The 18,647-nt window shown below is 45.1% G+C and overlaps 1 protein-coding gene across 1 annotated transcript; it reads right to left on the bottom strand.

The window, feature by feature from the left end:
• Window positions 1-6,112: 6,112 nt before the first annotated feature.
• ZNF232 (zinc finger protein 232) lies at window positions 6,113-16,813 on the bottom strand. The gene is given in 5 exon segments (XM_023556340.2): window positions 6,113-7,942; window positions 7,945-8,385; window positions 15,047-15,174; window positions 15,422-15,656; window positions 15,659-16,813. Coding segments are annotated over 5 exon segments (1,326 nt in total). The 5' UTR covers window positions 15,966-16,813; the 3' UTR covers window positions 6,113-7,727.
• Window positions 16,814-18,647: the final 1,834 nt, after the last annotated feature.

Raw genomic sequence — 18,647 nt, 5'->3', positions numbered from 1 at the left:
AAGAGGCGAAGCCTCTGCGGCCCAGACACGAACCCCAGGGCCCGAACGCACTCCTCCTTCCCGAGTCCGTGGTCGTCCCTCCCACGTCCCGGCTTCCAGCCCAAGGAATCGGCCGCGACTCCACTCTTCTCTTGCAGGGCTGGCTGACAAGAATACTCATTTTTACTGTTTTATAAAGCGCCCTGCAGATAGTTTTCCTCTCGTGGACCCAATTTTGCCGACACACGCCAGGTCTCCAGAGAACTATCATGTGCAGCCGGCCGCCAATCTGCCTCCGGGACGAAGAGCCCCACAGAGAGAAGCACTGACCCCGCGCGGGCGAAAGTGGAGCGGTCGCTGGGGCCGCTCTAGGAAGCCGGGAGGACCTCTCGCTTGTGCTCCTCCCGCCGCCGAGCTAGCGCGTCTCGACCGACCGCGGCCTTCCAGAGCGGAGCGCGGCGCGCGCTGATTGGTTGAGACCCGTGGTGCCTTTTTGCCCATGACCAATAGGATTGGGGGGCTGAGCTCGGGGGACGGCCGCGTGGATGCTCCGCCACGTGAGGCCGCTTGAGGCACCTGCTGAGACCCCGCTCGGCAACGTCCCGGGTGGGGGGTGGGCGACGGCTTGGGATCCGTGCCTTTGCTCTTAACCCAGTGTGAATTGTAGTTCTGTAGTTTTTACGTCTTAGGGTGAGATTCATTTAGTCCTTGCCACGGCCCAGCTTCTTTTGGCCTTTCAATCAGGCCTATTAAAATATTCATTTAGTAATCGATTATTCAAATTTATTTAGGTGGGAAAGAATAGACACAGGGTACGACGGTATGCAGGGTTAGCTTTAGGAAGAAGGTACTCTCCTCGGAGACTGAGGGACTAAAAAGATAGATGTGGAGATGATGCGTGCCCAGGCCCTCGGAGCTCATCATTTCAGGCCCTTCACTAACAGGGAGTGTGGTTAAGCGTTGGGAGTGGGCAGAGGTCTGGACAGCTCCTGCGCAGATTACCCAGGGAATCATCAGAAGTCCTTGCTGTCCAGTGGATTTCGATTCATAGCGACCCTATCAAGGAAGGAGCGAAGTGCTTCTGTACCCTTGGTCTACTGGTTATGTTGGGCAGTCCCTAAACTGGACTGATGGGAGGGGGAGTTACGGGGGTGGTGGGTTGCTTTATCAGAAAAGTCACTAAAACTCACATTCCACTCTGCCGAATCCTGGGCGTGTGTGTGGGGTGGGGGGGTGTCTTGGGAGTGCAATGACTATGAGAAAGAGCTAAGAGAGCTTCATGCCTTAGTAAGTGGCCTTTAATGTCTGCTGGAAGGCAACCGATGGACAACTGAAAATCAGCTGGGACTGAGAAAGTCAAAATCTGCCCTGCTATTTATCAAGTTGGGATAACAAACACAAATAAAATTAGCTGCAAATTTAACAGGAAACAATATTTCTCCCAAAGATATTCTGCAGCTTTAGAGGCATAATGACATTCTTCTTTGAGTGACTACTGCATTCTTATCATTCACTGAGAAACCTTAAAAAATCAGACTCCCCGAAACTTTGCTGCTTAAAATTCTATCAGTAAGAATGAAATGTCCCATTCTTGCCCGGAGGATCTAAGTCACTTTGACAGAGGAGCAGCTGGGATTTCCATCCCAGGTGCAGAACTTCAGATAAGGGATTGCAGGACATATTATTCTACATCTGTTTTAACTTTGAAGTTTCCAAGGAGAAGAGGGAGTGATCTGAAGGACCAAAGATCTACTAAGTTGGGCCCTGAGGGCTCCTCAGAGCCCTGGGACAGTTGAATGCTGGGAAGTAGAACAGGTGGGCAAAAGTAAGCACTGTACTGCCTAGAGACTGGAGGCAGCCATGGCCTCTTGTCCTCAGCATGGTAACTTGACAGCAGGCCAAAGCCAGGGCTTTTATCCTTCCTCCCCTTTTGTGTCATATCTTCCCCAAACCAAAGTGCTGTGACTTCTTCTTATGTTTGCCCTCTGCCCTCACCTCTAAACTCAAGTTCTTTTCCTTGATACCTCTCCTGATTTCATTTGTCCCTTGAGAGCTGTCATAACTGAGCAGGCCTATCTCTTGCAAAGAGGCTAGTGGTTAAGTGCAGGCTCTAGAAGCAGCTACCTTGTATCAGATTTTAGCTCCACTTCTTGCCCACCTCTTTGGGAAAGTTGTTTGATCTCTTTATACTTCAATTTCTTCAGCCATCAAATGGGGGTTGGAGTCCCTGGGTGGTGTGAATGCTTAATGTGCTTGGCTGCTAACCAAAAAGTTGGAGGTTCGAATCTACCCAGAGGCATCTCAGAAGGCCTGGCAATCTGCTTCTGAAAAATCTGCCATTGAAAACTCTATGAAGCACAATTCTACTCTGAGTTGGAATTGACTCAATGGCAACTGTTTCTTACAGAAGAGAAAGCTGGATCTCAGAGATATTAAATGACTTGCCAAGGTCATTACAGCTAGTGAGTACTGGATCTGGGATTGGTACTGGCTGCCTGCCTCAAGAGGCCACTTCTACTAAACTGATTACTGCTACTAAGATGGGTTCTACCAACTATAACACAATGTGGTTATTAGGTGGAGACTGTATAGTGCAAAGGCTGCTGCTTGATAAATATCTGCTTGAACAGAACAGAAAACGCTCTAACCTTTGCAATATGTTCCAGGAAAGATCTGTTGCGCTCTCTCCATCCCATCCCACACCCAGCCAGTCTGTCTACACAGGGGCAATTTCTGATGAGGCTGCCTACTCAGTGGTCACAGCCCAGAAAACCATGGTGCAAGAGAAGCTTGGCAACGGGAAGATGGGACAGGGAGAGGCTCCTGCTGTGTATCAAATGCCCAAACTCCTTGGCTCAACCTGCACGCTCCTTTACTAGCAGCTTCCTTTACTAATAGCCCACATCTTCATTCCAGGCAGGGATTCTTGGCCCCTCCCTACTTCTAAGATTTTTTGGTGGAGCCAAAGAAACAAATGCCATGGAAAAGTGCTGACCTGAAACTAAGATCTTGTCAACGAAACTGTTCCAACTGCAATTATTCCCTGACCTTGATTTCGTTATATTAAAAGACTTGGCTCATGATCCCTGAAGAAGGGTTCGGCAACTGATTGAAGTTTACATAAATATAATCTTTTTCTGTGGGTATGAAAGTGTCTTGCTCACATGTGCATTTTGCATTTCCCTCTGATAGGAGAGCTTTCCCCAGGTGTGTAGCTGAATAAACAAGATGCCCTGTACCTGTCAGAAGATCTTTTGTCCATATTTCTTACCAACACCAGTGGTCTCTGCCCTCAGAGCATCTGGTACCCACTTCCTCCAGACCAGGTCACTGATATCCAGTATAGGATCTGTTGTGAAAATCTCCATTAAAGGTGTTTTTGTGGCATCCTTACGTTTGACCATAAGCTTCCTGAAACCAGGAACACTCTGTTTCTTCGTTTGTCTCCCACTGTAGACAAAAGGCACACCCTTGTTAGCAGGTATAAGCTCTTCTGTTTTTCACTCAGCTGCACAGCTGGGGGAAAGCTCCTGTTAAGTGATTTCCCAAATGTACACGTGAGCAAGGCACTTTTATATATAGGGATAGGAACAGATTACAAGTACAGCACATTCGGCTCTGAGCCCCCCTCAAGGATAAGGAACTCATTTCTGTCACATAATAAAACTAAGCACTCAGAACATCTGTGGTTGGGAGATGTTTTTTCGTTTTGTCTTTTAAATAATATTGTGTCTTAGGTGAAAGTTTACACAGCGGATTAGGTTCCCATTTAACAATTTTTGTACAAATCGTTCCATGACATTGCTTACAATTTTCACAACGTGCAAGCATTCTTGTTATTTCCATTCTGTTGGTTCTGTTTCCATTGCTCTAGCTTCCTTTCCCCTCCTTGCCTTCTCATCTTTACTTTTGGGTAGATGTTGACCATTTGGTCTCACAGTTGATTCTTTAAGGGAGCACATTCCTCACAGGTGATATTGTTTATTTTATAAGCCAGTCTATTAATTGGCTGAAAGGTGACCTCCAGAAATTGCTTCAATTCTGAGTTCAAAGAGTATTTTAGGGCGATAGTCTCAGGATTTCTTCTAGCCTCTATCAGTCCAGTAGGTCCGGCCTGTTCTAGGAATTTGAATTTTGTTCTACATTTTTCTCCATTCTATCCAGGACCTTCTGTTGTGCCCTCTCCACTACTGTCAGAATGGTTGGTAGTGGTAGCTGGGCACCATCTAGTTCTTCTGGTCTCAGGTTAGAAGAGGTCATGGTTCATGTGGGCTATTAGTCCTATTTCTTCTTTGAGCCTTTGATCTCCTTCATTCTCTTGTCTTCCATACGAGTGGAGACCAATAGTTGTATCTTAGGTGGCCGACCACAAGCATTTAAGACCCCAGAGGCTAATCACCAAACGAGGATATAGAACATTATCTTTATGAACTATGCCAGTTGACTAAGTTGTCCCACAAGACTACAGTCCTAAGCCTTTTAACCCAGTAAACCAACTCCACAAGCTGGGAAGCCCCTGTAACTATGCCTGTATGTGCTTTGTTATATCCCTGGGTTTATATGCAGCACACACAAACGTAAATACACACATGCTTAAAGATACACCTATATATGCGCGTGCATTTACTCGAATATGCCTTCCTATACACATACATGCATACGTAGCTACCTATGTAACCGCACACATACTTTCTGGTTATTACTGTTGTTGCAAAATTGTATATGTTATAGCATTTACCGAAATTGTCCCTTATTCTTGCATACTTCTTAATGTCTTCATTTACCTTGGTCAGGTAGTACAGACTTCACCCATATCTGGTATTGCCTTTCACATCACCAAAAATAAGAAGTGTCTCCTATCTAGAAAGTGATTGCCCCTCCCTCCCCTTCCCTGGAAGTTTCTTTTGAACTAACGAAGACAAAAGGGATGATTTCAGGTCATATTTTTTTTTTTGCTTATAAAATATTTTATGGTTTTAGCTCTTCTCAGAGGCCTAATACAAGATATTGCAGACAGACTGATGGCTATTTCTGGCGTGTCCACCACCAAAGCTAGAGCCCTAATCCATACCCTTGACCTTAAGTCCCCATCCTCTCCTTCCCAGGATCCTGCTCTGCCCTTCTTCTGGGAGCATGACTCCTTCCCTGGTCAGTTAGTCACACTGGGTTGAAGAAGTGGGGAGTGGTTTCTAGGGGTGGAGGACTACTCATTGTCTCCTTGAATCTATTCTCCCCTTCTCCACAGTTGGGCAGTTCAGCCTTCCTCAAAGATAAATGTGGCCATGTGACCAAGCTCTCACCAAAGGATTGGGGTACCTTCCATGACACTTGCTGAAAAGGAAATAGTCCCTGTGACTATTATGTCCGTCTTCCTAGAGCTGGACTATGGATATAGTAGTGGTCCAGCTTCAACCATGCAAACAACATCCTGGCCCAGGACATAGAACAGCAACAAAATCAATGTAATGTGGGTTCCAGAAAGATCTGGTGAAACTGAGCTTCCCCCTAGACCAGGGTTTGGCAAACTTTGGGGCTAGATAGTAAACATTTTAGGCTCTGTGGGCTGCTGTTATAGATTGAATATCTTTCCCTAAAATGTGTGTCAACTTGGCTAGGCTATGATTCCTAGTTGTGTAGTTGTCTTCCATTTTGTGATCTGATGTAATTATCCTATGTTGCAAATCCTAACCTCTGAGATGTTAATGAGGCAGGATTAGAGGCAGTTATGTTAATGAGGCAGGGTACAATTTACAGGATTAGGTTGTATCTTGAGTCAATCTCTTTTGAGATATAAAAGAGAGAAGCAAGCAGAGTGGAGAGGGACCTCATACCACCAAGAACAGCCAGGAGCAGAGTGTGTCCTCTGGAACTGGGGTCCCTGAACTGAGAAAATCCCAGACTCAAGGGAAGACTGATGACAAGGACCTTCCCCAGAGCCAACAGAGAGAGAAAGCCTTCCCCTGGTGCTGACACCCTGAATTCAGACTTCTAGCCTCCTAGACTGTGAGAGGATAAATTTCTGTTTGTTAAAGCCATCCACTTGTGGTATTTCTATTATAGCAGCACTAGATAACTAAGACAGCCATGTACAGTCTCTGTCACATAATCTTTGTTTTCTCCATTCTTCACATCCCTTTAAAAATGTAAAAACCATTCTTATGGGCTGCACAGAAACAGGTCATGAGCAGGATTTGGATTTGGTCTGCAGGTTGTGGTTTATGTGGACATTTATGTGAAAAAGAGATAAACTTGTATCATAGAGCATGGAAAGCCTTCTCTGAGGTGACATTTGAATATAGACCTCAGTTGAAGTAAGGGGGTGACTTCTGTAACTACTTACGGAGAAAGTATGGAGTGGGAAGGTAAGGAGCAAGAACAAATATCTTGAGGTGTAAATAAGCTTGAAGTGTAGGCCAGTTACTAATTTCTTTCCTCTTGGCTCTAAATCCACTCTTCTTTGTACTACTTTGTGATACCAGAGCTGGACCCTGTAAATACTTTCCCCTTTGCCAGTTGGCAGTAAAGGGTGTGGGAGGGACAAAGCAAAGAGGAAGAGGCTTCTCTTCCTGGTTTGTTAGTTTTTCCTTCTTGTTCCTATAGCACAGCTGCCAGTGGTGTGCAGACCTAGTGGCACACACCCTCCAGTCAGTTTCACTGGCACCCCAGCCGGGGGTTTCCTGCTCATCGGCCCTGGCCTGCAGCACTCAGTGAACATCATCATCCAGCACGCCACAGCGGTTTTGGTAGATGTTTAACAAGCACGATTTGTAGCGCTTACTTATTTCTGTGGTGTCAATACTCCCACCATGGCTGATGTACAAAATTTGCTCTTGTAAGCCAGTACAAGCTGGCTTCACCATGTCACTGGAACAGTCATACCGTCTCCAATAACATCTTAATTTCAGCCTTGGTGGAGGTAAGGGGGGAAGTTTTCTTCCCCATTTGCTTCTTCCTTGGTTATTCTCCCTCAGCCCTAGAGGTAGTGACAACTCCCCACCTTCTGTTATTCCTATATTCTTTAGTGATCTCTTCAACTCCTTTAACATATAATCCCCTTTTACTAGTTAATGCTTCTTTCTATTAAATTTTCCTTGTTCAAATTACTAGTGTGATTTCTGTCTCCTGCCTGCACACATGCAGATGTAACCATCTAAAGGCAGATATGTATAGGTGTGAAAAGGGTCAGGACCAAAGAGCCACCCATAATAAATAATAATAGCTACCTCTGCTTGAGCAGCCGCTCTGTGCCAGGTCTGGAACTCTAATGAGGTAGACATTCCTATCCCTATCTTATCAGTGGGGAAACTCCACAGCTCATATCTTGCCCAAGGTCATACTAGAAAGAATCAGGATTTGGCTGTTATTTATAGCCAGTTATTGATAAACCAGTTGTTGTCGAGTTGATTCCCATTTATGGTGACCCCATGTGTTTCAGAGTAGAACTGTGCATAGGATTTTCAATGACTGTGACCTTTTGGAAGTAGGTTGTAAGGCCTTTCTTCCAAGACACCTCTGGGTGGATCAGAACTGCCAGATTTTTGGTTAGTAGCCAAGTGCTTAATCATTTGTGCCACTCAGGGACTCCATAAAGTTACTGATACAACCACCTTAATAAAAGGACATGAAGTAAGTGATGACTGACAAGTGAGACCAGGTAAGCAGCTTTTTCTAAAGCAAGAAAAGTACAGGAAAAACTTAGGGTGTTATAACTTCTATGGGATCTAGTCTTAAAACAGACAGACAAAAGCTCAAGTCTGACTGGAGACTTTCTCACCTTTATTACACTGGGAAGGCTCTTCTCTGGTGTGAACTCTCTGATGTCTAATAAGCTCTGAACTCCATCTGTAGGCTTTCCCACATTCTTTACATGTAAAAGTTTTCTCTTCATTGTGAATTCTCAGATGCTGACTTAGGTATGGGCCGTAACTGAAGGCATTCCCACATTTATTACATTCGTAGGTATCTCTCCTGAATGAATTCTGTGATGTTGAACAAGATAAGCATTCCACCTGAAGGACTTTCCATATTCATGACATTCATAGGGTTTCTCTCCAGTATGAATTCTCTGGTGTATAGTAAGATCTGAGTTATAAAGGAAGGCTTTACCACATTCACTACGTTCATGTTCTTTCTTCCCTATGCGAGTTTTCTTACCGGTGGCATTCACCTGCCTGAAACTTTTCCCCTGGGCAAGGGACTTCCTCAGTCTCTTCCCTTTGGAGTTTCCTTGTTGCTGCTCTAAGGTACCCTCAATTTCAGAGGCAGCTTTGAATGCAGAGGTGCTGACAGCAAGTTTTTCTGGAACCTGTGTTTCCACTTCAGCAAAGGGTGATTGCAGCAATGATCCTTTGTCCTTGGGCTCTGGATCGTCATCTGCAACAACTGATGGAAAATACAAATATATCTCTTGGAGGTGTATGGAGAAATGACACTTCGATTAGGGTTTACATTTCTAGGAAGAACATAAAAGCTTAAAAATATTCAATATACATATGACAAAGTCTGTAAAGATATTTACTCAAATATTAACAATGGTTATCTCTTGGTGATGGGATGGTACAGGGGACAGAGTTTCTTCTTTCTCTCTCTTTAAAAATTTCTCCTGCTTATCTGTTTTGCTTGCTTACTTGTTTGCTTTTCCCCTAAAGGAACACTACAAAAAAGTTATTTGAAAAATAAGTTTTAAAGCAGGCTATTCTTTTTAGGATTTACTCTTTAAAAATAAGGAAAAAAGTCATATCCTCAAGGGATTTGGGAGTGGTCAACAGATATTATGAAGAAAGGAAAAAACAAGAAAGATGAATCATTAGGGTCAGGGAACGGGTGTTCCTAAAGACAGAAAGAGTCTTCCCTACCTGGTTCTGTAACCCTCACCATTTCCCTGCCCCATAAATCTAGAGCTACTGTACAGGATCCCCAAGAGCTCTCTCCTATAGCAGGGTGGACTGCCAGTTCCCTGCCTTCTATCTTCATGGTGCCCTGTAGTCTTCCCTCCAACCTCCTCCCTAAAAAAGGAGGAAAAGAGTGCTGACTTTTTTTTTTTAATGGCATGTCCATAACTCTATATTCTTAGATAAAAAAAGCAATTGCTTTAAGACAACTCAAGACCATTTAAGAAATTAACTTTTTTTTTTTTAAATGGGTTAAATGTTTGTGGTTAAAGAAATCTGCAGCATGCCCACTGTTAAGCAAACAATAGTTAACTTTTTTTTTAAAAGTGAAGTATCAAGTTGATAAATGAGAAATGAGATAAATGATAAATGAAAATGAGAAAAGAAAAAGTCTGGAAGAAAGGCAAGCCAATAGGTAAAAACATACTTTTGGAATAGACTCTGAGATTAATCTCCATTTCTAATCTTTCCCATTTTCTTGCTAACAAGAATTCTGTTTTCAATTGCTTTCATTTGGTGGTGGGGATGGGGGATGGTGAGGAGTTTGGGGTGTCAAACCAAATATCACAGAGAATCTTTCTGATGAGCAGCGTAATGACATGAGCATGGTTCATGATGTTACAGAGGTCAACAAGGACAGTTCACAGTCCTGAGGCTCTAACTCTATTGACTCCAAGTCTAATGGTTGCCATTAGGGGAGAGGCAAGGATATCTGTAGGGATGTATGCAGGCTGGGAAAGAAGTTTTTGCAGAAAATCTGAAGTGCAGAACTGCAGATAGTGTTTCAAACAGGGCTGTTTAGACGGGGAGGATAGGTGATAGATAAAGGTGCTGACAGCTGTGTCTCGTACAGGAGTGTATTATGGCTTAAATAGTGTGTTTTGATGGGAGTCTTAAAAGCTTGTGAACAGCCATTGAAGATACAGCTATTGGTATCTACTTGTTCAGAGAAAAAGAGTAAGAAGGAAACCAAAGACTCAAAGAAGAAAATAGTCTATAGGACTAAGAGTCCACACGTACCATGGCCTCTTCCACCCAAAGACTAGAAGAGCTCAATGGTGCCCGACTACCACTACTGACCATTCTGATCAGGGCCACAATGGATGTGCCATGATAGAATAGGAAAAAAATGTGGAACAGAACCTCAAATTCCTAAAAGAAAATCAAACAAACAAAAAACAGACTTACTGGACCAGTAGAGACCGATGGACTCTCTAAGACTATTACCCTGAGATAGTCTTTAAACCTTGAACTGAAACTAGCCCCTGAGGTCACCTTTTAGCTTAAAAACAGATTGGCTCACAAAACAAAGAATATCATCTGTGAGTACTGTGGTCCTTCAAAAAATCATCTATATGACACCAAACAGTCAACAATGACTTTCAAACAAAGATGAGAATGTAAAGGGGCAGGGAAACTAGATTAATGGGAAACAAAACAAAAAACAAGAAGGAAATGGTCATGTGGTTGTAGAGGCTGGCAAGTCCCAAGTCCATGGGTCAGGTGTCAAGCTGGAGACTTCTCCTGACTCATGTAGCTGCAGGGGCTGACGAACCCAAGATCAGCAGATTAGATGGCAGGCCACTGGCTCACAGGCTGTGAGGTCAACAAACCCCAAGATTGGCAGGTAAGACAGAAGGCTGCTGGCTCAAGTCCCAAGAACCAGAGGTCAGATGATGATGAGCTGGATGCAAATCCAGTGCAAGTGACCTTTGCCAGAATGTCCGCATATATTTTGGATGCAGGCAATGCCCCCAAGGAAACTCCTCTTATAACTGATTGATCGCATCAGATCACATCACAGAGGATGACTACATCATTACATAACTGCTAAATTACTTCATTACATAACTGCCAGTCTACATCATTACATAACTGCCAAACCACTGAAAATCGTGGCCCAGCCAAGTTGACACACAACCTTAATCATCACAGTCCTCTCCTTGTCAACTTGGCACCTGTACATATCTCCTTAAACCATGCACAATCTCTAAACAAAGCCAGTTACAAAGTCATACTTGCACATAACATGATAAAACTAACATGTGTACAACCAAAAATGCACTAGCCCCGTTTACATCTTATATTTTGTAAGGGAAGAAAACAAAAATATTTGATGCACACATACAAGGAAGGAATACTCATAACAATTTCAGTTCTTGTTTCTGCAACTGGTCATGTGGTCGTAACTGGTATTTAGAAGAATTATCTTCCACCACCCATTCCATATTCCCTTTTTTTTCAGTGAGCACCTCAGCTGGTTGTGGTTCTTTACCTGGTGGGGTGACCCAAACTTTCACTCCTGAAGTCTGGACCGTTAGTAATCATGTTGGGATAGGGTTGTTGTAGTTTTCCATTGACTTTAATCATAGGGCATGGTAGTACTAAGAGACACCCTAAGGGATCTCCTGCATTCCAGACATACTCTTCTTTACTTCCATTATGTAATACCAATCCAATTTCCTCTTGGTAATCAGAATCAATCACATCAGTCAGTATGGTAACTTCCTTCTTTGTCTGTTGATCCCGAGACATAAGGAGCCCAAAGTGGCCAGGTGGAATTCTTAGCTTCCAGTTCAATGGAATCAGTGATGGGTCTCCAGGTGGAAAACATTCCACCCTTTGGAACTAAGATCTCTAGACTCACAGAAGATAAAGTTGAGAGGACAGGAAGCAAAAATCTTGTGAGTGGGTCATTAGGGGTAATAGTGAGTGGTGCCACTCCCATTTCTACCCCTTGATTCCTGGACCCATGAATCCTGACTATGAGAGAAAGAGCACCATATACTGGATGTTGACTAGAGCATATACAGTCTCCTGGAGAATATTGTCCCAACACTGCAAGTGTTGCCACCTAGCTGGTGTAGTAATTGTGTCTTTAGAAGGCCATTCCATCATTCTATCAAGCCAGCTGCTTCAGGATGATGGTGAACATGGTAAGATCACTGAATTCCATGACCACGGGCCCACTGCTGTACTTAATTTGCTGTGAAGTGAGTCCCTTGATGCGAGGTGATGTAGTGTGGGATACCATGACGATGTATAAGGCATTCTGTAAGTCCACAGATTGTAGTTTCGGCAGAGGCACTGAATGAAGGGAAGGCAAATCTGTATCCAGAGTAAAGTGTCTATTCCAGTAAGAATGAAACACTGCCCCTTCCATGATGTAAGTGGTCCAATGTAATCAACCTGCCACGAGGTCACTGGCTGATTGCCTGGAGGAATGGTGCCATATCGGGGACTCAGTGTTGGTCTCTGCAGCTGACAATGCCCTGGGCTATATCTCAGACAGACTCTTCAGGCACAGCTGGGTTAATGTTATCAGGTGTTGGTGGAATGGATAATGGTTTTACTGGGGAGGGTCGCTTAGCAGACAAAGATAGAGTGATCTCTTCAGATGGGAGCGAGAGGGCTGGTTCTGTTGGCGTGAGTGATTTAGCAGAATTTAGGGGCTCAGTGTCCCCGGCTACCTGATTATCTGCCCATATGTCCCCACCCCAAGTTTCAGGATCCCATTTCTTCCCAATCAATGCTCTCACTTTAACTTCAGACACCATTTGAGATTGAGAATTCAACTGGCGTTGTAATTCAGCCACTCTTACGATAAGACTCTGGGTTTGGTTTTTGGTAATATCAGCTCTGTTATTACAAGAAATAAGGCTTCCTTTCAGGGCACAAGTGGCAATTTTGAGGTCTCTTATGCAGCATTTGAGCTGTGACTCCAAAGCCCTGAGCTCATTTCTTTCTTTCACCACTTTGTCTAGTGAAAGTAGGAACAAACAACCAGCTTCCACACACTTCTCATTCTGAGAAAATTGTAGAAAAGTATCAAACATGTGGTCACCCAGAGCCTTGCTTCTCACCAACTCTTGATCTATTGGTGGTGGTATTTTGTGTATTAATATTGCCACATCATGCCATGGATTAGCACTGCTCTCTTCACTACTGGAGGCAGAATCATCAGTGCTTTTAAAACTAGTTAGACATGAGAACCAATTTAGAATACTCATTCTTACAATTTTGTTTCTCTAGAACCACTCAGAACCAAATATCTTAGGCTGGATTCTCTCAAGAAGCAAAACCAGTGAAGCATGTGTACATATACATATGTACACACACACACACATACATATTTATATATAGTTTTGTTGTTGTTAGGTGCTGTCATGGATTGAATTATGTCCCCCCAAAAATGTGTGTATCAACTTGGTTAGGCCATGATTCCCAGTATTCTGTGGTTGTCCTCCATTTTGTGATAGTAATTTTATGTTAAAGAGGATTAGGGAGGAATTGTAACACCCTTACCAGGTCATATCCCTGATCCAATGTAAAGGGAGTTTCCCTGGGGTGTGGCCTACACCACCTTTTGTCTCTCAAGAAATGAAAGGGAAGCTAGCAGAGAGTGGGGGACCTCACACCACCAAGAAAGCAGCACCAGGAGCAGAGCGTGTCCTTTAAATCTGGGGTCCCTGCTCCTGAGAAGCTCCTCTACCAGGGGAAGATTCAGGACAAGGACCTTCCTCCAGAGCCAACAGAGAGAGAATGCCTTACCCTGGAGCTGATGTCTTGAATTTGGACTTTAAGCCTATTTTACTGTGAGGAAATAAATTTCTCTTTGTTAAAGCTATCCACTTGTGGTATTTCTGTTATAGCAACACTAGATGACCAAGACAGGTGCCATCAAGTCAGTTCCAACTCATAGCGACCCTCTGTACAACAGAACAAAACTTTGCCTGGTCCTGTGCCATCCTCACATTCATTGTTATGCTTGAGCCCATTGTTGCAGCCACTGTACCAATCCGTCTCACTGAGGGTCTTCCTCTTTTTTGCTGGCCCTCTACTTCACCATGCATAATGTTCTTCCCAAGGGACTGGTCCTTCCTGATAACATGTCCAAAGTATATGAGACAAAGTTTCATCATACTTGCTTCTAATGAACGGTCTGGCTATACTTCCTCCAAGACAGATTTGTTTGTTCTTCTGGCAGTCCATAGTATATTCAATATTCTTCACCAACACCATAATTCAAATGCATCAATTCTTCTCAGTCTTCCTTATTCATTGTCCAGCTTTTGTATGCATATGAGGCGACTGAAAGTACCATGGCTTGGGTCAGGTGCACCTTAGTCCTCAAAGTGGTATCTTTCCTTTTTAACATTTTAAAGAGGTCTTTTGCAGCAGATCTGCCCCGTGCAAAACATTGTTTGATTTCTTGACTGCTGCTTCCATGGGCATTGACTACATGTAGATCCGAGGAAATGGAATTCTTGACAACGTCAGTCTTCTCTCCTTTTATCATGATGTTGCTTACTGGTCCAGTCATGAGGATTTTTGTTTTCTTTATGTTGAGGTAAAATCCATACTGAATGCTGTAGTCTTTGATCTTCATCAGGAAGAGCTTCAAGTTCTCTTCACTTTCAGCAAGCAAGGTTGTGTCATCTACATATTGCAGGTTGTTGAATGAGTCTTCCTTCAATTGTGATGCTGCATTCTTCATATAGCCCAGCTTCTCACTTATATTCATACAGAGAGAGAAAAAGAGAGAGGGAGGGAGGCAGAGAGGGAGAGGGATTTATCTTAAGGAAATGACTCACACGGTGGTAGAGGCTGGCAAGTCCCAAGTGTGGGTTGCGTATCAGGCTGGAGGCTTCTCCTGAGTCACGTAGCTGCAGGGGCTGATGAACCCAAGATTGGCAGGACAGACAGCAGGCCACTGGCTCACAGGCTGCAGAGGCTGATGAATTCCAAGACTGGTAGGCAATATGGCAGGTTGCTGGCTCAAGTCCCAAGAACTGGAGGTCAGATGATGATGAGCCAGATGCAGGATCCAGAACAAGCAAGTGAGCTTTGCCAGAATGTCCATATACATATTGTATGCAGACCACACCCTCAAGGAAAGGTCCCTTACAACTGATTGATTCAGATCACATCATGGAGGATGACTACATCATTACATAAGTGCCAAATTACATCATTACATAACTGCCAAACCACTGAGAATCATGGCCCAGCCAAGTTGATGCACAACCTTAACCATCACAGTCTCTCACTAAGAAGTAAGAATAGTAAAGCCAGGGTGATGATAGCCACTATTTGTGCACCTATTCTGTACCAGTTACTGTGCCCTTTATACTCCCTCTCTGTCCTCTCCATCCCTGCAGAATTCTGCTCCTCACCACTTTCTGGGAAAGTCTGGTTCTCCTTGGGCTGGAGCCAGGTGTTCAGTGCGTCCTGGCCTACTCGTGAAGGTGCCTTTTCCTCCCACAGCCCTTTTTGTGCAGGTCCATGGTCAGGGTCTGGGACCCTGAGGCAATCAGGAGCCACTCAATTTATGTGAGACCGAAGTTTCCAAGGAGGCTTGAGGGAGCCTCCTCAGAGTCAGTAAAGGAAAAGGAAGAGGAGCCAAGGTCTCATCAGGCCTTGAAGACAAAGAAGACAGAGACAGAAACACATACTAACTGTTCTACCTAGTTTGAATTTGGAAACTCCCCCCACTGCTGCCTTTCTTTCCAGATTGAAGGTCATTGATCCAGCTCCCACAGAGATCACACATCCCCCTTCCCACCTGTGGTCCTGGTTCATCAAGTTCTGTCTCTATATCCTCCAGCATAGTCACAGCCTCTTCTCCACTCTTAGGGCGATGTCCCTGCATCCAGGTCTGGAGCTTCTCATGTAGGATAGTAAGGAATTGTTCCAGTAGCAGCAACTCCAGGATCTGCCCCATGGTGTGCCTCTCTGGCCTCAGCCACTTACAGGAGAGCACCCACAATTGACTCAGGGCCCACAGGGACCAGGCGTCTCTTGGTAGCAGAGTTGCCTACAGTGCTGGCAAAAGATCTCTTGACTGGCAGAGGGGTTCCTCTGTAGTCTGGTCTCATACTCCCAAGCCTGTTCCCCTTCCTTTAGCTCCACCATCATAATCTTCTCTTGTTCCCGTGGGTCCTGAAGGGCCAGAATTTTAGCTGCTGTTAGTGATATAGACATCCTAGAATAGACTAGCTTTGCGGAAGGCCCATGCCAGCTGTAGTCTTTCAGGGGTATCCTGTAACACAAGAAGAAATCATTCTTTTTTTTTCCCCCCTGTTCATTGAACATATGCTCAGGAGTTTCAGAGAGCCAGACTCTGTACTAAGCTCTTTACACTCTTCCTCCTCACCCTCTTCCCAGAGTCCTGCTCTAATGAATCCCTGCCTTTGAGAAACTTGCAATCTTGTGGGGACAGACCCTAAAGTGTTTTTCTACCACTAGATAAATGCTATAAAAAGGGGGGAAAAAACAAAACAAAACAGAAAAAAAGTGCTCTGAGAACCAAGGGGAGGAAATAACAATTGGGAAGAAACAAGCTTGAAGCAAAAACTAAGTGACCAGATACAGAGCCCAGGGGTCAGCAACTTTTAGTGTGAGGTGGCTTGCCTGTCTTCAGTTTTTGACCCTTTCAAAGGTATTGGAGAGGTAGCCTTCTCCCATATGGCTCCTCCACTTTTTCTCAAATTCCTTAAGTAGTGGATAGAAGGCAAGAAAAATTTAATTGCCCCAGAAGCGGTTAGATCACATTCAAACCGCAGGATTTGTAGCAGGGCCCTGTTTAAAAAAACAAACAAAACCATTGCCGTCAAGTCGATTTTGACTCAGCGACCCTACAGGACAGAGTAGAACTACCCCATAGGATTCCAAGGAGGGCCTGGTGGATTTGAACTGCCGACCTTTTGGTTAGCAGCCATATAGCTCTTAACTACTATGCCACCAGGGCTTCCAAACAGGGCTGCTATGAGCAAGACTTGATACTGGTAATGTACCTAGTGCTTCAGGAAAACCTAATAGATAAGGAGGTGAAAGGAACCCGGAGACCATGAAGGGAGCACAGTCAGGGGCCTTTGGCCAAGAGGTCAAAGGAGGGGCCAAAGACAAACACAGAACCCATGCCTCTCAGCGTGATGCCCGGCAGAACCAGCTCTCTGCTGAAATTCTAGCCTGGCCATGGCAGGTACAATGTGGCCCTGGAGAGGGGCCGTCGTCCAGGCCAGTGACAACTCCCTACCGCTACCCGTCACACTCGTGCCCCCATCTTGGAGTTTCCGACCTTCCACAAAGTAACCCATGTAGCTTGGGTGCCATGGTGACTGACCCAAACTCCTCTTCACTCAAGCATGGGAGCCCTGGCCTTGGTTCCTCACAGAGCTGCCTGTGGAGCGTGGTCACTGCAGGAACTGCCACTGCTTCGGTGACTCGCAGATGCAGCGCAGGTCAAGGAGCAGGACACCCGGGTGGCCGCCGCTGAGTCCCACCTCTCAGAAACTGGAACTTCCATCTGGGCACTGCCGTGCACAGGGTATGCTTGCAGCTCCCACACACTTAACGCCTGTGCAATCCACAGCCTCATCACTCATCTCCCAGAACCCTCTGTGCTGCCAAGTTTCACCTCTCCAGACTCTGGCCCCTAAGCACCTTAGAAGCTTGGAGGCTGAAGGGCTCAGGCCTGAAGCTTCACCTACATGTGAGTGGAGTAAGATGGCAAATGCTACGCCTTTACACATTGACTTCAGGTGGCCAGGTCACCTGGAGGCCTCTGGGAATTGCAGTCTTTGGACAGATGGAGGTGGGGCCGGTTCCAGCAAGTTATTTGACTAAGTCTTTTACAGGCCTTGTTTCTGTCTCTGTTGTGCTAGACCTTGGGGGGCTAGACCAAACTTATAGAAAGGTCAAGGAAATTCTAGCTCCGTGGCATGGTTTGTCGTGACACTTCCCTCCTGTAAGTTTCATTTTCGAGTTCTTTATTCCTACACTTGATCAGAGGGTCACAGCCCGGGAAGACTTGGTGAAGTGTAAAGGAGAAACTCTTTTCACCTGAAGCTGCCACTGAGGCTTCCCCTGCTCCACCATAGTTCCCCCCGCCCCTTGCAGAAAGCCAAGCCACAGTTTCTAACTGCAGTTTGGCCCACCCTGCTGCGGGCCCTAACAGAGGTTTGAATTTGGCACTGAAATCCCACCCATGCTCAAAACAAGATCTCACTGCATGTGGAGGACCTGAAGAGCCCTGGCCTTGAACTTGACCCTGGACCTGAACTTTGCCAAATAGGAAGATGTTCACCTACGAGGAAGATGTTCAAGGCACACAGCTGCCACTGAGCCCAATTGCACAGCGAAATGTCCCTTCCTTTGCTAAATGACTCAGGACCTGGATCTCCAAATATGGACATGGGAGGAATTGGTGTGCCAGATTTTGGGTGCCAATCCCACCCGCTGGGGACTGGAGGGCATAAAAGCTCCAAGCTCCCCTGGGGCTGGGAGCACACAGTCTTTTGGCTGCTAGACCCCATGTTGTTCCTTGTTTTGCACAAACATTAAACCCCACTGCTGTTTCCCTTGCAGCTGGTGGTGTGATGTCCGTCTTATTCAATCAGCTAATACGACAGGACAAGAACCCTTGTTCACTTACACAACCACTGACGTACCCCACGTCCACTGGTAGATAAAAAACAATTCCAAAGGTCTCCTGGGGAATAGGGGTAGGGGAGGAGAAAAAAGAATTCAAAGGTTCTCATTTTACTGGGGTACCAAAAACCAAAAGCAAACCCAGTGCTGTCGAGGCGATTCCGACTCATAGTGACCCTACAGGACAGAGTAGAACTGCCCCACAGAGTTTCCAAGGAGTGCCTGGCGGATTCGAACTGCCGACCCTTTGGTTAGCAGCTGTAGCACTTAACCACTACGCCGCCAGGGTAGGGGATATAATTTGTTTATAGAGGAAATGATTGCTATCTTGTTTTCTAATAATAA

The sequence above is a fragment of the Loxodonta africana genome, chromosome 18 (genome assembly GCF_030014295.1).
Source record: "Loxodonta africana isolate mLoxAfr1 chromosome 18, mLoxAfr1.hap2, whole genome shotgun sequence".
Classification (NCBI taxonomy): Eukaryota; Metazoa; Chordata; class Mammalia; order Proboscidea; family Elephantidae; genus Loxodonta; species Loxodonta africana.
Note: the sequence above shows the minus strand (reverse complement) of the source record. Positions and strands in the feature narration are given on the sequence as shown.